The sequence below is a fragment of the Salvia splendens genome, chromosome 6 (assembly GCF_004379255.2).
Source record: "Salvia splendens isolate huo1 chromosome 6, SspV2, whole genome shotgun sequence".
Classification (NCBI taxonomy): domain Eukaryota; kingdom Viridiplantae; phylum Streptophyta; class Magnoliopsida; order Lamiales; family Lamiaceae; genus Salvia; species Salvia splendens.
Window position 1 is genome coordinate 36,232,004 of NC_056037.1, and position 16,284 is coordinate 36,248,287.

At 41.9% G+C, this 16,284-nt stretch overlaps 3 protein-coding genes and 1 long non-coding RNA gene across 10 annotated transcripts; 3 read left to right on the forward strand and 1 right to left on the reverse strand.

Annotated features, from left to right (window-relative positions):
• The first annotated feature begins 991 nt into the window (after positions 1-991).
• Positions 992-7,594, forward strand: LOC121807504 (cyclin-dependent kinase G-2-like). Of its 7 annotated transcripts, none has more exons than XR_006051830.1 (8): positions 992-3,263; positions 3,670-3,805; positions 3,906-3,994; positions 4,186-4,297; positions 4,383-4,489; positions 4,573-4,909; positions 5,088-5,166; positions 6,090-7,594. XR_006051830.1 is itself a non-coding variant. In XM_042207744.1 (6 exons), the coding sequence occupies exons 1-6, from the start codon at positions 1,564-1,566 to the stop codon at positions 4,670-4,672; spliced, it is 2,244 nt and encodes a 747-aa protein (XP_042063678.1). In that variant the 5' UTR covers positions 992-1,563; the 3' UTR covers positions 4,673-5,039. The 7 variants fall into 7 exon arrangements, 3 of the variants coding, with proteins under 3 accessions (XP_042063678.1, XP_042063679.1, XP_042063680.1); XR_006051832.1 differs by having other exon boundaries at positions 4,573-4,722; positions 4,847-4,909; positions 5,088-7,594; XR_006051829.1 differs by having other exon boundaries at positions 5,088-7,594.
• A 1,219-nt stretch (positions 7,595-8,813) lies between these two features.
• Positions 8,814-12,126, forward strand: LOC121808091 (4-coumarate--CoA ligase-like 9). The gene is made up of 6 exons (XM_042208443.1): positions 8,814-10,394; positions 11,042-11,231; positions 11,317-11,462; positions 11,548-11,615; positions 11,736-11,838; positions 11,921-12,126. Exons 1-6 carry the CDS (start codon positions 9,384-9,386, stop codon positions 12,041-12,043), a joined length of 1,641 nt encoding a protein of 546 aa, XP_042064377.1. The 5' UTR covers positions 8,814-9,383; the 3' UTR covers positions 12,044-12,126.
• On the reverse strand, positions 12,056-15,848 carry LOC121808090 (lipoxygenase 6, chloroplastic-like). Its single transcript, XM_042208441.1, has 9 exons — positions 15,289-15,848; positions 14,939-15,201; positions 14,628-14,865; positions 14,233-14,553; positions 14,072-14,157; positions 13,869-13,976; positions 13,495-13,793; positions 13,133-13,399; positions 12,056-13,061 (listed from the first exon to the last, which is right to left on the reverse strand). The coding sequence occupies exons 1-9, from the start codon at positions 15,644-15,646 to the stop codon at positions 12,302-12,304; spliced, it is 2,700 nt and encodes an 899-aa protein (XP_042064375.1). The 5' UTR covers positions 15,647-15,848; the 3' UTR covers positions 12,056-12,301.
• On the forward strand, positions 13,556-14,229 carry LOC121808092. The gene is made up of 3 exons (XR_006052104.1): positions 13,556-13,697; positions 13,925-14,021; positions 14,095-14,229. It is a non-coding gene; the product is annotated as an uncharacterized LOC121808092 (long non-coding RNA).
• Positions 15,849-16,284: the final 436 nt, after the last annotated feature.

A 16,284-nucleotide genomic window follows, 5' to 3' on the forward strand; every position in this document is an offset into this window, starting at 1 on the left:
AATACAAGATTGAAATGGGCAAAGTGTGGAAGAATGGTGCACAAATGAAGTATTTATAGGCAATAAAACGAAAAATAAATAAATAAATGTTGGGGACTTGCGTTCCGGCCCGGAAAACATCAAACGCCGGTTCGGGACGCTGGCGGTGTGGCACGGGCACGATTAACACGCCGTCGGGATGGGGCCCAAGCGCGGCCCGGGGCCGCGACTGCGTCCCCGGGACCGGCCCAGGTCGGAAATTGCTTTCCTCCAACGCCGCAGGACGCAGGCCGGGACCCAACTGTGGTCCGGCCGGCTGGGTTAATGATGCTCTTAGGTATGTCTTTTTTAATCGTTTTGGAATAGTGGGCTCAAAAATTAAATTTAAGTATTGGGCTGCAGATCTTCATCTTCAATGTTGGATTTTTAAAAATTTATATATTGAGTTTGTTGAATTGAGTTAAAAGTAAAAGTCAATTTTGATCTATAATCAAAATACGAATATGGTCTAAAATATTCATTTTTTGAAAAATAAGTGCATAATAAATGTTAGATCCATTACATTGTAAAAGTTTAAAATAACTTTAGTTTTGAACTTTTGATGGTCATAATGACCCGATAAGAAATCGCCTCTAATAAAAATAAAAACAATATTTTTTAGCCTTGACAACTCCTATGAGAAGATACTATATTGTGCCAAAAGATTTTTTATCAACTAATATTTCATTCAACTGAAAAAAACAGTCTTGAAATTTAAAATGTTAGTATTATAAAATTATGGAATACGACACATTATATAAAGAAAATTACTATAAAATTGATTAAGTTATCAAGTAGAGGGTAAGTTAACAATTGATCACTTCCCACACATTATACACATTATATAAAGAAAATTAATATAAATAAATATAAAAATATGGACTACTACTTTTTTTATTTTTCAACAATCCTGCAAAAGATCTACTCCTATTACTTGCCAAATTCTCGTTTAAATATATATGGAAAGCCCAATAATTTAGGTTCTGTTTTTAACGCCGTCGCAATCTGGCTCTCCTTCGTTACTCATTCATTGCATCTTATCTTCTAGCACCATCCGCCGCCACCACGCGCTTTCTTTCTCAATAATTTCCTTCGCAATCTTCACCGGTGAGCCTTTCCAATTCTGATAAAGCACGCGCGATAGCGGTGGGAGATAGATCGAAGAGATAGCGCGCTGATTGTTTTTTAGGGTTCTGTATCCTTTTCCCGATTTTGTTTGATTCTATTGTCCTTCAATTTTCTTCTGAGTCGGGAAGTAGAAAGGGGGGGATTCGTTTGGTTGTGCGTTGTATACTTTGCTATTTTCTAGTTCCCGCTGCATCAAATCCTAATTCCGAATTCCGATTGCGGAATCCGAGGAAAGGGAAAATTGGATCGATTTGCTTCGTGCAAATTAGGTTTTGGTTTCTTTTCTCAATTTGAAGAAATTTGGATAGATCGGGCCTGGGTGAGTCGAGGAAAATTCGTTTACGAAAGCAATTTTAGGGGACTTCTGTCAGGTCTAGGCTTTTTTTTTTCCATTCTAGCGGATTATTAATTAGAATCATGGCCGCTGGAAGGCACGGGGGTTATAGAGACAATGAATTCAGGGACCGTGAGACAGATTATGGAACATCGAGGAAGGATATTGGCTCTTTAAATGGAGAATATGAGCGGGGAAGGAAAGGTAGTCGAGATTTTGATAGGAGTCAGATCCGTGGTCGAGGCAGTCTCGAGTATCAGGATAGGGTCAGGCGAAGAGATGTAGGAGGAAGGGAGATGAGGAATGGTGGACATCGCTCTACTTCTAGCAGGAGTGATTCAGGAAGTAGTGGTGGCGGGCCTAGGAGGTGTGGGTATGCAGTTCGCCCCGTGGATCGAGAACCCGGGGAACTGTCTAGTGATGGATCTGATGGTGCTACTGAGGCTGAAATTCAATGTAATAAAGAAACTGATGTTACAATATTGGATAGTGGGAGACAGTTGTCACCCATTCCAAATAAGAAGAGGAAGTTTTCCCCAATTGTTTGGGACAGAGATGATAAGGATGCCACTCGAACAATCAGAAGCACGAAAGTGTTGGAAAGTAGTAACTTGCCGCCACTACCACCACCTCCTCCTCCTCCTTTGCCTGTTCCCCTTAAGTCTAACTCTATTCATGACGATGCGGAACAGAATTCACTGGTTGAAGACAATGGTGTGCATGTTTCGGGGGCCCCACCTTCGGACATTGATTCGCTGCCGTATGTGTCAGAATTGCCTGGCATGACAGATTCTTCAGTACCCAAAGAAGAAGACAGGGTCAATGACATGATAGCAGAGACAAATGATGAAAATGACTATGTTCCACGGACTATAACATCATCCCGATGGGCAAATGATGCTGAGTCACCATCTGACGAAGGTGAGATTTCTGATTATGAAGACAGCTGGAAGATGAAGAGGAAGTCTCAATCTGAATCAGCTGAAGCAAAGGTAGGCAGGAAGTCAATTAGTCCTGGGCTTGGAGAATATTCTGAAGGAACAAAGGTACGGTCATTGGGTTCAGATGAACGTGTAAGGTCTTCCAGTAGAGATAGTTACAATGACACTGTTGATAAGAATGACTACATGGAAGTAGATGATGATCAGAATATTGTTTGTAGTGATGCTAGCCATTCTGGCACCGAGTCAGAGGATGATGTTGGCTCTCATGGCACACCAGAACAAGTCCATCCTCCACAGAGGAGCTTCAATATGCTTCATGGTTGCAGAAGTGTTGATGAGTTTGAACGACTGAATAGGATTGATGAAGGAACATATGGGATTGTTTTCAGAGCCAAGGACAAGAAAACTGGAGAAGTTGTGGCTCTGAAGAAGGTCAAGATGGATAGGGAGAGAGAAGGGTTTCCTTTGACTTCTCTTAGAGAAATAAATATTCTTCTTTCTATTCATCACCCATCCATTGTGGATGTTAAAGAAGTTGTTGTGGGGAGCAACCTTGACAGTATATATATGGTCATGGAGTACATGGAACATGACCTCAAAGGATTGATGGAGACAATGAAACAACCTTATAGTCAGAGTGAGGTTAAATGCTTGATGCTTCAGCTTTTAGAGGGCATCAAGTATCTTCATGATAATTGGGTCCTGCACCGTGATCTGAAAACTTCAAATCTTCTTTTGAATAACTGTGGTGATTTGAAGATCTGTGACTTTGGACTGGCCCGTCAATATGGAAGTCCTTTGAAACCATATACTTCCCTGGTTGTGACTTTGTGGTACAGGTGAGTCTTTATGCTTCTACAAGATTTTAGTTTTCTGATATCTTGTGTAGTGACATTTACTTATGCACAAATTTTCATATACTTATGAGCTTCACGAATAAAGCATCTTCTTTACCATTCTGTATAGGAGCTTGCTCTTGCACTATTCTCTTTTACCACAACAACATTGGTGACTTGTGTTAGTGTCATTTTTTAAAGTCCTTTATTGCTTTTATATGGTTTGATTACAAGTAATTGGTCTGGAAAGTTGTTTCATAATATACTCATCTACTTGTGGCTGTCCGCTATGGTATTATAGATGCCAACAAAAAGATTATAATAGTATATCTGATGTTTCAGTGTGTTGCATCGGCAGTTCTGCTTCATCTTCACAAAGTAATTAATGAATCATGATGTTACCTTTCAGGGCACCAGAACTTCTATTAGGAGCGAAACAGTACTCCACGGCAATTGATATGTGGTCGTTAGGGTGTATAATGGCTGAGCTATTGTCTAAAGAACCTTTGTTCAATGGGAAGTCAGAGGTTGAGCAGCTTGACAAGGTAAATAAATTCTGATGGTTTATCAACTTCTAGGCATTGTTTCATAGAAATCATTGTTTATGTTCTTTGCAATTGTTCTAATTGGTGGTCATGCCTACAGATATTCAAGGTTCTTGGAACTCCCAATGAGACGATATGGCCTGGGCTTTCTGACCTCCCTGGTGCGAAGGTGAACTTCGCCAAGCACAAGTAAGTGTTCGTATCTATTATATTCAATTCTTACAAAAATTGGTCTCAAAATTTATGTTTTCTTCTTCACTTTTTCCCAGGCGTCCAGCTTTGGGTGATTCTGGCTGGCTTTCGTGCTTCTGTTGGTGACACTGTGTGTCAGTTGACTATAATATTTTGTTGCTTCTGACCAGTTTCTACTTAAATTTCAGGTACAACCTTTTGCGCAAGAAATTTCCTGCGACATCTTTTACAGGGACACCTGTACTATCTGATGCTGGATTTGACCTTTTGAACATGCTTCTAACTTATGACCCTGAGAAGGTATCTTCAATCTGTTCATTTATTTTATTTATGTGATCCTCCTCTCCTGTTTCTATTGTCTGAACTGAAAATGGATACTGTGCAGAGGATAACTGCGGACGCTGCTCTCAACCACGAATGGTTTCACGAAGTCCCGTTACCTAAGTCTAAGGAATTTATGCCTACTTTTCCTGCTCAACATGCACAAGACAGGTATTTTCTTATCTGTGCTACAATTTCATGGACAATTTTCTGGAAGAATTTCTGTTATTGTTGATAGTTTTCAATATGATCAGGCGCATGAGAAGAGTAATGAAGAGTCCAGACCCACTAGAGGAGCTGAAGAGGAAGGAAAAACAAGGGGAACTAGGAACTGGTGGTTTATTTGGCCAATAACTTCCATTTTATTATTAGTTTGGGTTCACCCATAAACGGACATGATTGAGGTGAGAGCAAAAAGGGAGTTGCAAACATTGATTGTGAGACTATCACTCGTGCTGTTTTTTATCAGGCACATGATGCCGTAGTGGGGAAACTGTCTGGCCTGTACTTGTGAATCCTATGTTGCAGGCTGGATTTTCTTATTGGGGTTGGCTGACAATTTGGATCCAGCTTTGGTGCTTACCCAAAAAGGTGTGGCATAAGGCGCTTCCCTTGATGAAACTGTTTTTGGTTAATCACTACATGTAACATATTTTGTATTGATCACTGTGAACAATTTTCTTGAAATTGATCTGAATAACAAAGCTATGGTTTATGTCTACACTCTTAGTGTGCTATCCATTTTACTTTTTTGTATTGTGTTTGCAAGAGGTGGTGATGTAAAGTGGATGGGAGATTCTTAGCTTTTCATTGCCGAAGAATTTGACCCTAAGTTTACCACTCTGGAGGTAAATATTAGAACCAATTATATGGATGTATTTGAGGATTGGAATTTGGTTTATACACATGCAATGGTGTTATCCCATCTTGGATCTTTTATGATATTACAAGCTGTAGATTAACTGCTCGTCATTGTGTTTCATCTGATGCTATGGAGCATGCTTATAACACTAAGAGGAGAAAGAACAGCTCACACTAACATGCTTTCTCTTTAATATTTTTGCTTATTTGTGTTCTTGATGCTTCTTAGGTCACAGTCCTGTACTAATAAATTGCATGTATTTTTTTTCCGGAATAGATAGTTTTTTTTGACTGCCAAATAGTCTGAAATGGCCATAGCTAACCCTTTCTGCTTAGAGATGCTTATTTGTTGCAGCAGTCTGAAATCTGGTGCTATAATTGTCTTAGTCTTTTCCTTATTGGTGGTTTTCTATGTTCTTGACTTCTTGCTAGTGGATATTATCAGTTCATGTGCTGGTGGGCACAAGGATTGGAACACTATTTTTTTGAGGTTCAAAATCGATTGTCAGTGGCTAAGTTGATTAAGTTTTCTTTGAGTAATCATCATGGTTCTTTTGTTGCCGAAGAATTTTCTCTCTCCGTATTACAAGTTTAATATTATTCGTAATCTTCACATGCATGTCCATTGTACCATCAATATAAGGGATTTGTGATCCTTCCAAGTTAAATCTATATGATTGTTTACAAAAATTTTTATCTTCAAATTTAGACATTTTATTGGTCATTGCTGTAAGGATAGCCAGCAGTCTTGCATAACCTATTTTTACACCTAATATTGACGTACCTTTTTCCTTATTTTTGTACCTTGTTCAGAATATTTAATTTATCTTGCCCCACATTGTAGCACCACCAATAGCGTGCGACATTGACATTTGACCCTTTATAACATTCATCTGAAATGTGACTGCAGTATTCAAGCAAGCACGCCCGTGAGTTCAGTTACGTAGGTTGGCCCTCTAAATTGTCAAAATTATTTTCTGTCATACGTTTGTACTGAAGCTCTAGAGGTACACAACAACTTTATTGTTCTATTAAATTATCTAAGCTACTATTATGCACCTCAGCGAAGGTTCTATGATATATCCTTGCTGACACCAGCAGAAAAAAGTATCCTTCCAGCAATTTAATTTTAAGCAGTCAATTTACATGCGACTGATAGGCATAAATACTACGACTACTATTTGTTGTTTCTTTTCTCCTGTGTAGCTGTTAATAGGCAAGAGCATATGTTGAGCATCTTAGTTCCAATCAGCTTTGCCATTATTGTTAACACCAGTTTCTTTTTGGTTATGGCTAGACTCTTATACATTTTTATCCATGTCGATGACCGTATCTGTGATTGAGTTCATTTTGCAGCCGGGTTGGGTTAACTTGGAGGAAGTTGTTTCTGATTACCATTAACCTATTGGATTATACTTTCCATTAACAGTAGTGATCATACGTGCCTATTGTGGCAGGTATTCTTGTCCTTGCTAAGTTGGGATGCAGGTATCAAGGTTTTGTGCTTTACAGATAAGCCAGTACTAACTTGTTATTGATTAATCTAGTTCCTGTGTCTGTGTTGTCCGGATAAATTATTGTGGGTGTGCTTTTGCCGCTTAACAATGTTGACCAAAGAGTTGTTAAGTTCTTAACCTTTGAACGTCCGAATTGTCATCCACCCTAAACACATGATTCATCAGGTAGTAAAATCGTATGTCACTTAACAAGGTAAAGAATGTCTTCTTTCCAATGTTTAGTTTCATAACTGGTATAGTAGTAATTTAATGACAGAAATACTTGCTCTGAACTGCATAGGAATAGATTACTTTTTTCGCGCTTGATATACATAGTGCAGAAGGGAACTAATTTTAGAGTTATTGGGTATTTGCTGTGTTAAATGGATTGCTAATAATCGCAGAATTTATTGTTGACAAGTAAAAAGTTACACAGGCTTATAAAGCAAGGTGAGGCGATGAAACTCTTCATCCTACTTGTCAGTTGGTAATGGAAGCTGGTCTACTTTTTGATAACTTGACCTTTGTACAGCTATTTGTGGTCATTTCACATTTATGTGACAAAAGTTCACTGGTGGGAGAGATTGAATTTGAAAGAAGTAGCAGATTATGCTGCAAAGCTGGGTTGTTGGAGTGGCCGTTTTTCGTGACCTTTTACTCCTTTTTCTCTTGGCATTGCATCCCTCCCTCTCTCTCTTTTTTTTGTTCCTTCAATACCAATATTGGTTCTCGATGAAACTGGATTCTCTTCCTTTTAGGAAATATCTCTTCCGTCTACTTTTGTCAATCCCATTACAGTTGAGTTATATCCTTCTATAGAAAAATGCTAAGAGTATTGGTATTTTATTTATATACTCCATAATTAGCTAGCCTAACTATGTCAACAATCTAATTTCTTTAATTAATGTTTTTAACATCATTAATATGCCATAGTGACTACCTAATTATTGCATGCGGTGGGCGTAAGTTTACAAGTGTTTCACCCCTTACAATGCAGATGGACTCGAATTTAACATTTTTTACCTTGAAGAGGAACCACTCTATCACTTTATATTAATGGATTTTCGTATGATGAATCTAAACTTGAATCTTTTTGCCTTTTTTGAGTATTGTACCAACTCGTTATTTAGAAGGAATAAATTACTTTATTCTTCTTTGTTCAATTACACTTTTTGGCTCTTTCTACAGTGTTAATAAAAAATAAACTGATACCTAACTAATTTACAAGTACAAGTATGACCTATAATGAGATAACAGCATAACAGCATCAGTACTGGCGTGGAATTCCTGGCGAAATTCCCCGTGTTGGACCCTTCACTGCCGCCCATCGAGCTTGTAGCACACCAAATGCCCGCTTCACATCTTTGCGCGCTGCCTCCTGGCGACCCGCAAAATATATCTTCTTTTCATCTGCTGGGCATCTGATCGTCTTCACAAAGACGGGCCACATAGGGTATATCTTATCTGCCAAATAATAGCCCATATTGTGCTGGTTGCCGTTGGCGACGAAGTTGACGGCCGGATCAACGCCCATGCACTGCTCATTGAAAAGGGGCGACAATTGGAGGACGTTGATGCCGTTGTTAGACCCAGCTACTCCAAAATAGGCATGCCAAATCCACAGCCGGTAGTCAGCTACCGCTTCAAGGTCATCGTGGGATTCTTGGCCTTGAAACCAGTAGTGTACATTCCTTTCCAGGCAGTGGGACAGTTCTTCCATTCCCAGTGCATACAATCTATGCTGCCTAACATCTCCGGAAACCCGTGCTGATTCCCGTGCATATCCAGCAGAGCCTGACAATCTTCGGGGTAGGCCTCCGAAGATATCTATCCCCGAATATCTCCTTAACGCCCTGACAAAAATACTTCAGGCAATCGCGGGCAGTCGTCTCGCCGATGTGGAGGTACTCGTCGAACATATCGGCCGCGCCTCCGTATGCCAGCTGCCTGATTGCTATAGTGCACTTCTGAATCGGCGTGTGGCCAGGTTTACCAGCCTCATCCTCCCGCACCCTAAAGTACTCGTATCGACGCTCTAAAGCGCCCACGATACGCAGAAAGAGCGGACGATGCATCCTAAACCGTCGCCGGAACAGGTTCTCCCCAAACCGAGGCTCCGGCGCAAAGTAATCCTCATACAACCGAGCGTGGGCAGCGAGGTGGTCCCGCGGTATTATAGTTCGACGATGGATGGGTCGAGGTACCGTCGGCGCCAAGTCCGCTTGTTCCTCCCTCTCCGCTGATTCCCGCACACGTGCATGAATCAGACACATCATGTGTTGATAATGCCCACCACTACCACTACCACTACCACTACTAGCCATTCCGGATATATAAAAGAAATGTAGAGAGAGAAACTTATTAAAACAAGTAGTGCGAATGAAATGCAGTTCAACGAGCCGTATATATAGAATTTTTTTAAAAAAATTAATGCAATAAACGGGAATTCCGGGCTGACGTCCACGGGAGTCAACGCAATGGCGGGCGTCCGCACACCCGTCGCGACGGAATTCTGCATAACGCTGCGGAACTGCGGTGTCCTTGGCGGAATTCCGTATCCGTGCATAGCATACACAATAGCGGACGTTCGCCGTGGAATTCCGGCACGCCGGTCGGAAACGCTGCGTCATTGCTAATGCTCTAATGTAAACAATTTATTCATCAAATTTAAATAAACACCAGGAAAAAAAAGCTTGAAACCAGAATCAATGGCGGCAGCTTCAAACTCAACGATGGATCCAAACAGCGGCTTCTCTCCCCAAACCAAAATCTTCCACAGCCTCCGCCCCTCCATCTCCATCCCCCCTTCCCCTCTCCCACTCTACATCTTCTCCCTCCTCTCCTCCTCCTCCCCTTCCCCTGCCGCCGCCCTCATCGACGCCGCCACCTCCCGCCGCATCCCCCTTTCCCACCTCCCCATCCTCGTCCAATCCCTAGCCTCCAATCTCCGTCTCAAATTCAACATCAGGAAAAACGACGTCGCATTCATCCTCTCCACCAACTCAATCCAGATTCCCCTTCTCCACCTCTCCCTCCTCTCCCTCAGCGTCATCGTCTCCCCTTCCAACCCCCTCTCCTCCGACTCCGACATCTCCCACCAGATCCGCCTCACCAAACCGGCAATCGCCTTCGCCACCTCCGCCTCCGCCGCTAGGGTTCCACCGCTGCGCGAGGGGACGGTGCTGCTCGACTCTCCGGAGTTCGAATCCCTATTCCTCCCCTCCGCCGCGAAATTCGATCCGCCGGAGGTGTCCCCCGACGACACGGCGGCGATTCTCTACTCCTCCGGCACCACGGGGAGGGTGAAGGGGGTCGAATTGACGCATCGGAACCTAATCGCGGTGATCGCCGGCGCGCGCGCGATTCGCGCGGCTAGGGCTTCACCTCCGGTGACGCTGTGCGTGGTGCCGTTCTTCCACGTGTACGGATTCACGATGTGCCTCAGGGAGGTGGCGCTGGGCGGGAGCCTCGTGGTGGCGGCGGCGGAGAGCCGGCGAGGGAGTAGATTGGATTTGGAGATGGTTTTTGGAGCGGTTGAGGAGTTCGGCGTGACGCATCTGGCGGTGGCGCCGCCAGTGGTGGTGGCAATGGTGAAGAGTGCGGTGGTGGGGAAGTACGAATTGAGGTCGTTAGAGGTGGTGATGAGCGGCGGAGCTCCGGTGGCGAGTACAGTTATTGAGAGATTTAAGGCAAAGTTTTCCAATATATCACTCATTCAGGTTCGTAACCATAAATTGTCGCACGTCCGCATGGTGCGGATTGTTTAATGATTATAATTCTGATTAATCTCCTAATTAACTAGTACGAGTACTTCATTATAACTCGCTAAGGAGTGTCCGCAAAAATAAAATTGTGCCAAAAATCAACTACAGCAGTAATCTTCAAAACTCTGATTCTGTTCTATGTTTGGAATGTACTGTACTTCAAAATTTAGGGCCATCATATTTTACTCTACTGTAGTCCTGTCATCTTTGATTTAAAATTATGGGTTTAACTTTTATATAACCTAAAAATAGAAAATTTGGGGACGGAGACAATTTTAATGCAAATTTTTTGAAATAAGAGATAGAAAGATCAAGACAAAAGTTGAAATATTGAAACTTACATTATTATTAGTGTTATGTGTGGCGAAAATTTTCTAAAAATAAAAGTGAATTATTTTTGTGGGACGCCAAAATGACTAGAATAGTGTTACTATTAGTTTTATATGAGTAAAATATAAGTGGTTATTTAGTGGGGTGTGAGGTTTGCTTACTAAAAATGGGAAAAAATGTAAATGAGACTTTAAATTTTAGATGTACTAAAAATGACAATATGAGACATTTTTTTTGGACGGAAACAGTAACAAGTTAATGGTGATTCGCAGGCTTATGGGCTTACCGAAACAAGTGCAGGAGTCGTTCGACCGTTAGGAGGCTTTGAAAGTGAAGTGAAAGGTTCAAACGGCCGTCTCGTCTCTAACTGCCAAGCCAGAATCATTGATCCTCTCACCGGCGACAGTTTGCCGCCTCTTATGCCAGGGGAGCTCTGGATAAGAGGCCCCATAGTAATGAAAGGCACCTTCCATCTCTCTCTCTCTCGCTTCACTTTATGTAGTTGAAGTAAGATTTCTGAGATCAAGAATCCATTGGCTTGCTGCAGGGTATGTGGGTGATAAAGAAGCAACTGCTGCAATGGTTGATTCAGAGGGATGGCTGAGAACTGGTGATATTTGCTTTTTCGACGGAAATGGACTCCTGTTCTATGTTGAGAGATTGAAGGATTTGATTAAATACAATGGATACCAGGTTATATCTGCATCTTAAATTATTCGATTATTCGCATTCATATTTCAAATATCTTTTCCTGATCATTGGCTAATGAAACAAGCAGGTTGCTCCAGCAGAACTGGAAGATCTGCTGCTTTCACATCCAGCCATTGTTGATGCAGCTGTGATCCCGTAAGCAAACGAATACGCACTGATAAATAAACAGTCTTTTGACTCTAGAAATGGCTTATGTGATCGTCCTATGTGAAGAGAGTATTGGCTTCTTGTGTTTCACCAAAATACACTTTGCAGGTATCCTGATGAAGATGCAGGCCAAATACCTGCAGCCTTCGTGGTTAGAGAGCCGGGAAGCACGATAAATGAGTCGTTGATCATGGATTTTGTAGCACAAAAGGTAAAGTGAAAGCAGTCATTTATACTTCGTACAATAACCATTTGGTGATTTGATTTCTCATTGGAGTGTGTTTTGATTCTAGGTGGCGCCGTATAAAAAAATTAGACGCGTCTTCTTCAGAGATACTATACCAAAGAATGCCGCAGGAAAAGTCTTGAGAAAGGAATTAGTCAAGCTAGCAACAAATGTAGCTTCAAAGTTGTAATATTAGCATCCATTGTCTCGGTTGAAATGCATTCTATTATTGTAACATTCACCACGATGCAATGATACATTTAGTTCATAATCTATGCACAAAGAGCATTTGATGTTTAAATGATAAGTGAAGGAATAGCAACCAAGGAATATATATTCCTTGATTGTTATAGATAAATGCATAACCATGTTTCATCTACTATTCTGATAGATGCAGAAATAGACACTCTCTAACAATGACTACAGGTTTTCCCTGGAGACCACGAAGTCAGATGGAGATGCTGTTGGGAATACCACGACCAGTAACACCAGGGGGTGAAGTCGGTAGAAGCAATTCATATGGAGGAACACCAGCACCAGTTCTGTTTGTCAGTTCTATATTTTTATTCCGTAGATTGATGATTCTCTCTACCTCTTCTAACTGCACGGAGAAATTTTCGAAAAACTTTTGAACCAGAGGATCATTAGAGGAAAGCCTGTGAATCTGATCCAACTGATGCAGGTACTCTTCATCTGGAGAATGTGCTGATAGGCTGTCTTGGACAGCCATAACCTTTGTTGCCTGGAGTTGCGTGGGCAACGAGGTCAAGAATGTGTACTCGGGGTTGTGAAGGAACCTCTCGTACTCATGGTCTCCAGGTTGAGGGATTAGTTTCCTCATGAGGGTTGGACGGTTAGGTACGTATCCCCCAAATGGATACTGCCCGAAGTTGATAGCTGCGTGCTGACCAGAAGCAGTCCAAATCATGGTTGTAAGTATGCTTGATAAGTCGTCTTGTGTATTGAGGTTAGGCCACCACGTTTCGTTTCTCTTGTCATGATGCGCAACGTTCTTTATCTCGTCCCACCAGGCCTGAAGCTCCACATCAGATGAGATCGAATTTGGCTCAGAGTAATAGTGCTCGACGTAAGATTCCACCAATTCCTGTATCGCAGCCCATATGAGAAGCGCGTCTGCAGCATACGGATAATCTTCTATAAGAAGTTTGACACCACCAGGCGCGGTGGGATCCTCAACCGCCATTCCCCTGCAGACGAAATGTGCTCTAATCAGGAAAGGTGTCTGAATGAGTTCATGGCTTTGGGAGAAAATTTCTACCTGTGAAGTAAATCCGCAGGTAATGCTTCCCTGTCAAACCGCCACAGGCTCTTATAGGCAGCCGAGCTTATCTCCAAGGCGTACTTTCCAGGGCTGAAACAAGCCTCTATGACTCCACCTCCGTTTATCAAACTTTGCCTTGCAAGGGCATTGATTTCCATTGTGTAGCGCATATGCGGGTGCAGTAGTTTGTAGATCGGGTGCATTGCACTTAGCTGTCTATTTATCGCGATTATATAAGGTTCCGTGCAGGCATGAGTCCTCAACCTGAAAAAGGAATCCATTATCTTGATATATATGTTGACATGTTATATCTTTATCATCTATGTTAGGATGATCAACAAAATGAAGTGCAGTCTCACCAGTGGTTCACGAGCTGGTGAGCGCCCGCATCATTGGAGCAAACGTGAGCCTTAGCCAGCTTCCAGATCCAGCTAGTGGTGGCACCGTGGCCATGAGTATATATTTTCTTGTTCCTCTTAGATGAAGACGTTGGAGGGAGTGATAGCTCGATGACAATTGGCCTGAGAATGCCATCATCAAAAAAGAACACAGTTCTGGAAGCGTAAGCCTTTCGATCAGGCAACTCATTTATCTTCTCAATGAACGGTAGCAGCAAGTCATGATAGTCAATTATAAACAGCTTCTTGTTTTCTATTGCCTGCGAATGCATCATGAGACAAAGTCAGTTTGTTTGTTATGATAAATCCTGTGTGTGAATACCAAAATGGCTTACATCTTCAACGCTGATTCCGTTGAGCTCTCTGGCGATGATTTCCTTCGTGATTGCAGATTCCGGAGGGCCATATATTTCAGGATCAAGTTTGCTTAAAATGGGAAGCTCCTGAAACAAATTGCAGTCTCCATTTATAGCCAATGATAAACAAAGGTAACACATACTATCTCAAGTTCTCAACCAACGACAAGCTAAAACGATACCTTGAGTAGCTCGATATTAACAGGATTCACCCCGGCTAGAGTCTGACGGGCGAACTCATTATCCCTTAGCCATGAAAACCTGTCACCTGAGAGCAAAAAAGATGGATCAAGATTAAGCAAACAAGATAAGCAAGCATGTAATGGTTGAGAGCTGTTCTTACGCCTAATAATGGCTGGTATTTCGTATTTCAGCAGATTATCACCAACATTCAACACTTGATCCAACAGATTGGCAAGGAGGTGAGTCTTTTTGGCTCCTTTTGGCAGCAGAATATCATCGTTATACAGATCATCTATGTCGGAGAAGTTTGTGAATGGGATGTCCGAATCAGCCAACCTGGAAGCGATCAATGGTATCAGGTTGTGGAGCACAGCCTTCAACCTTCCAGCTGAAAATGCGCTCTGCTTAACCTCCTCAAACGTCTCATCACGAGGGACATACACCGGATCAAGCTCCTCGACTCTACTCTCTGTATCGGGATCTGATAAAAAGTGTCAGGTATAAGCTGGATAGGTCAATGATAGATATCAAAAACAGCATTGCAGGGCAACCAACCTGTTAAAGAGGGACGTCTACCAGTCCGACAACGCCTAGGATACGGCCTCTCCTCACCGCCCAAAACCGGCCTGGCTAGCTCCTCATCCTTATCAGAACTACCCAAATCATTGTACACATCATAGTCATATATCCTCTCGTGCAGCTTCCTCACTCCTTTTCCATTGCCACGAACTCTCGACAACTCCTCGTTCCGGATATTCTTCAGCCCAGGTGGTGTCTCAGACGGCAGGTAAGCCTGTGCCATGTCACCACAAAGAGTTACTATAAGTTAAATTTCCTAAACAACAATGACAAGTCAAGCTACATACCTGATTCTTGAATATGATTCGACTCTCAGGATTGTCGTTCCTCGAATGAATCCATGTATCGGCCGTGAAGAATATAGGCTCTTTGAATCCATGAACCACAATCTCCATCAAGAACACCTCTTTCTCATGGAAATTCGTCACAACAACCGCTCCCGGCTGCCCAAAATCACTCGGCACCACCATATCCGCTCCATACTCCACCACATAAGGATTGTCTGATAATCTTGGCAACCATCCCCTCACAAAAGTCTCATCACTCTTGCCTAAGAAGAACATTTGTGTTGGAACAAAAAAAGTCAACAGAGCTGCATTTAACAAGTAAAATGAGAGAGAAACATCAAGAACTATACCAAGATGAGCTTCTTGGCTGATGAGTTGAAGTGAGATCCCTCTCCCAATCCCATTGAGGAAAGAATCCCACTGATCCTCAATCTTCTCAATCAGCCTCTCCTTCATCTTCTTCCTTATTCTGATCACAGCTCTCACACTCACACCACTTTTTGCAGAAGACACATCACTCTCCACAGCCTTCTCTGCTGCTTTTTCCACTCCTGTTTTGCTGTCTCCACTGCTGATGACAGCCCTTATCACCGGCCTCCGTAGCACAGGCAGGGTGGAGGGCTTCCCGGCCAGCCTGAGCTGGTGCGCGGCGGCTGGGAAGGGCTCCCTCCGCCGGAGAGTGGTGGGGCTGGCCTGAGCTGTAAGCATCTTTCAAGAATGGTGAAAATGTGCTGAGCATGGTGAGTAATTATTTGCAAACATGGGCATGTTTAATATATTGCCATTTATTGAAGAAAGTAAACTATTGTTTTCATTAGTCATATTTTATTTGTTTGAGTTTGGGAGTCATTTTTTATTTCAATTTGGTGTGATTGTGTGGTTATGGACATGTTGCAGCTAGATTAGATACATTAATTACTAGAGTTTGATGTTAACAATCATATTTACAATTGCTTTGATTACTTGGATCAAATATATCTAACACAGTATTGAATTAGTAAATTAGAAATTTACTACTACAGTAGTACTACTTTATTTGAGTTAAATTTTAAACATGGGTAGATATTTTTGGTAATATGTGAAGATATCGATATCGTTTATAATGGAAAAGTGCGTGTAACAAGAAAGAAAAGATGAGAAAGGGATTTGACAAATATGTACATGTGGTTGTTGGGTCAAACAAATACTAATACTAAATTTTTGGCTCAAAAGTTATTCAATAAATGGCACCACATTTTAGTAAGATAGTATTCATTTATAATACTGACACGCACATTATAACGATATAAAAAATTATTTATTTATTGCCAACATGCATGATCACACCCAACTGTGTTCAATCAGCT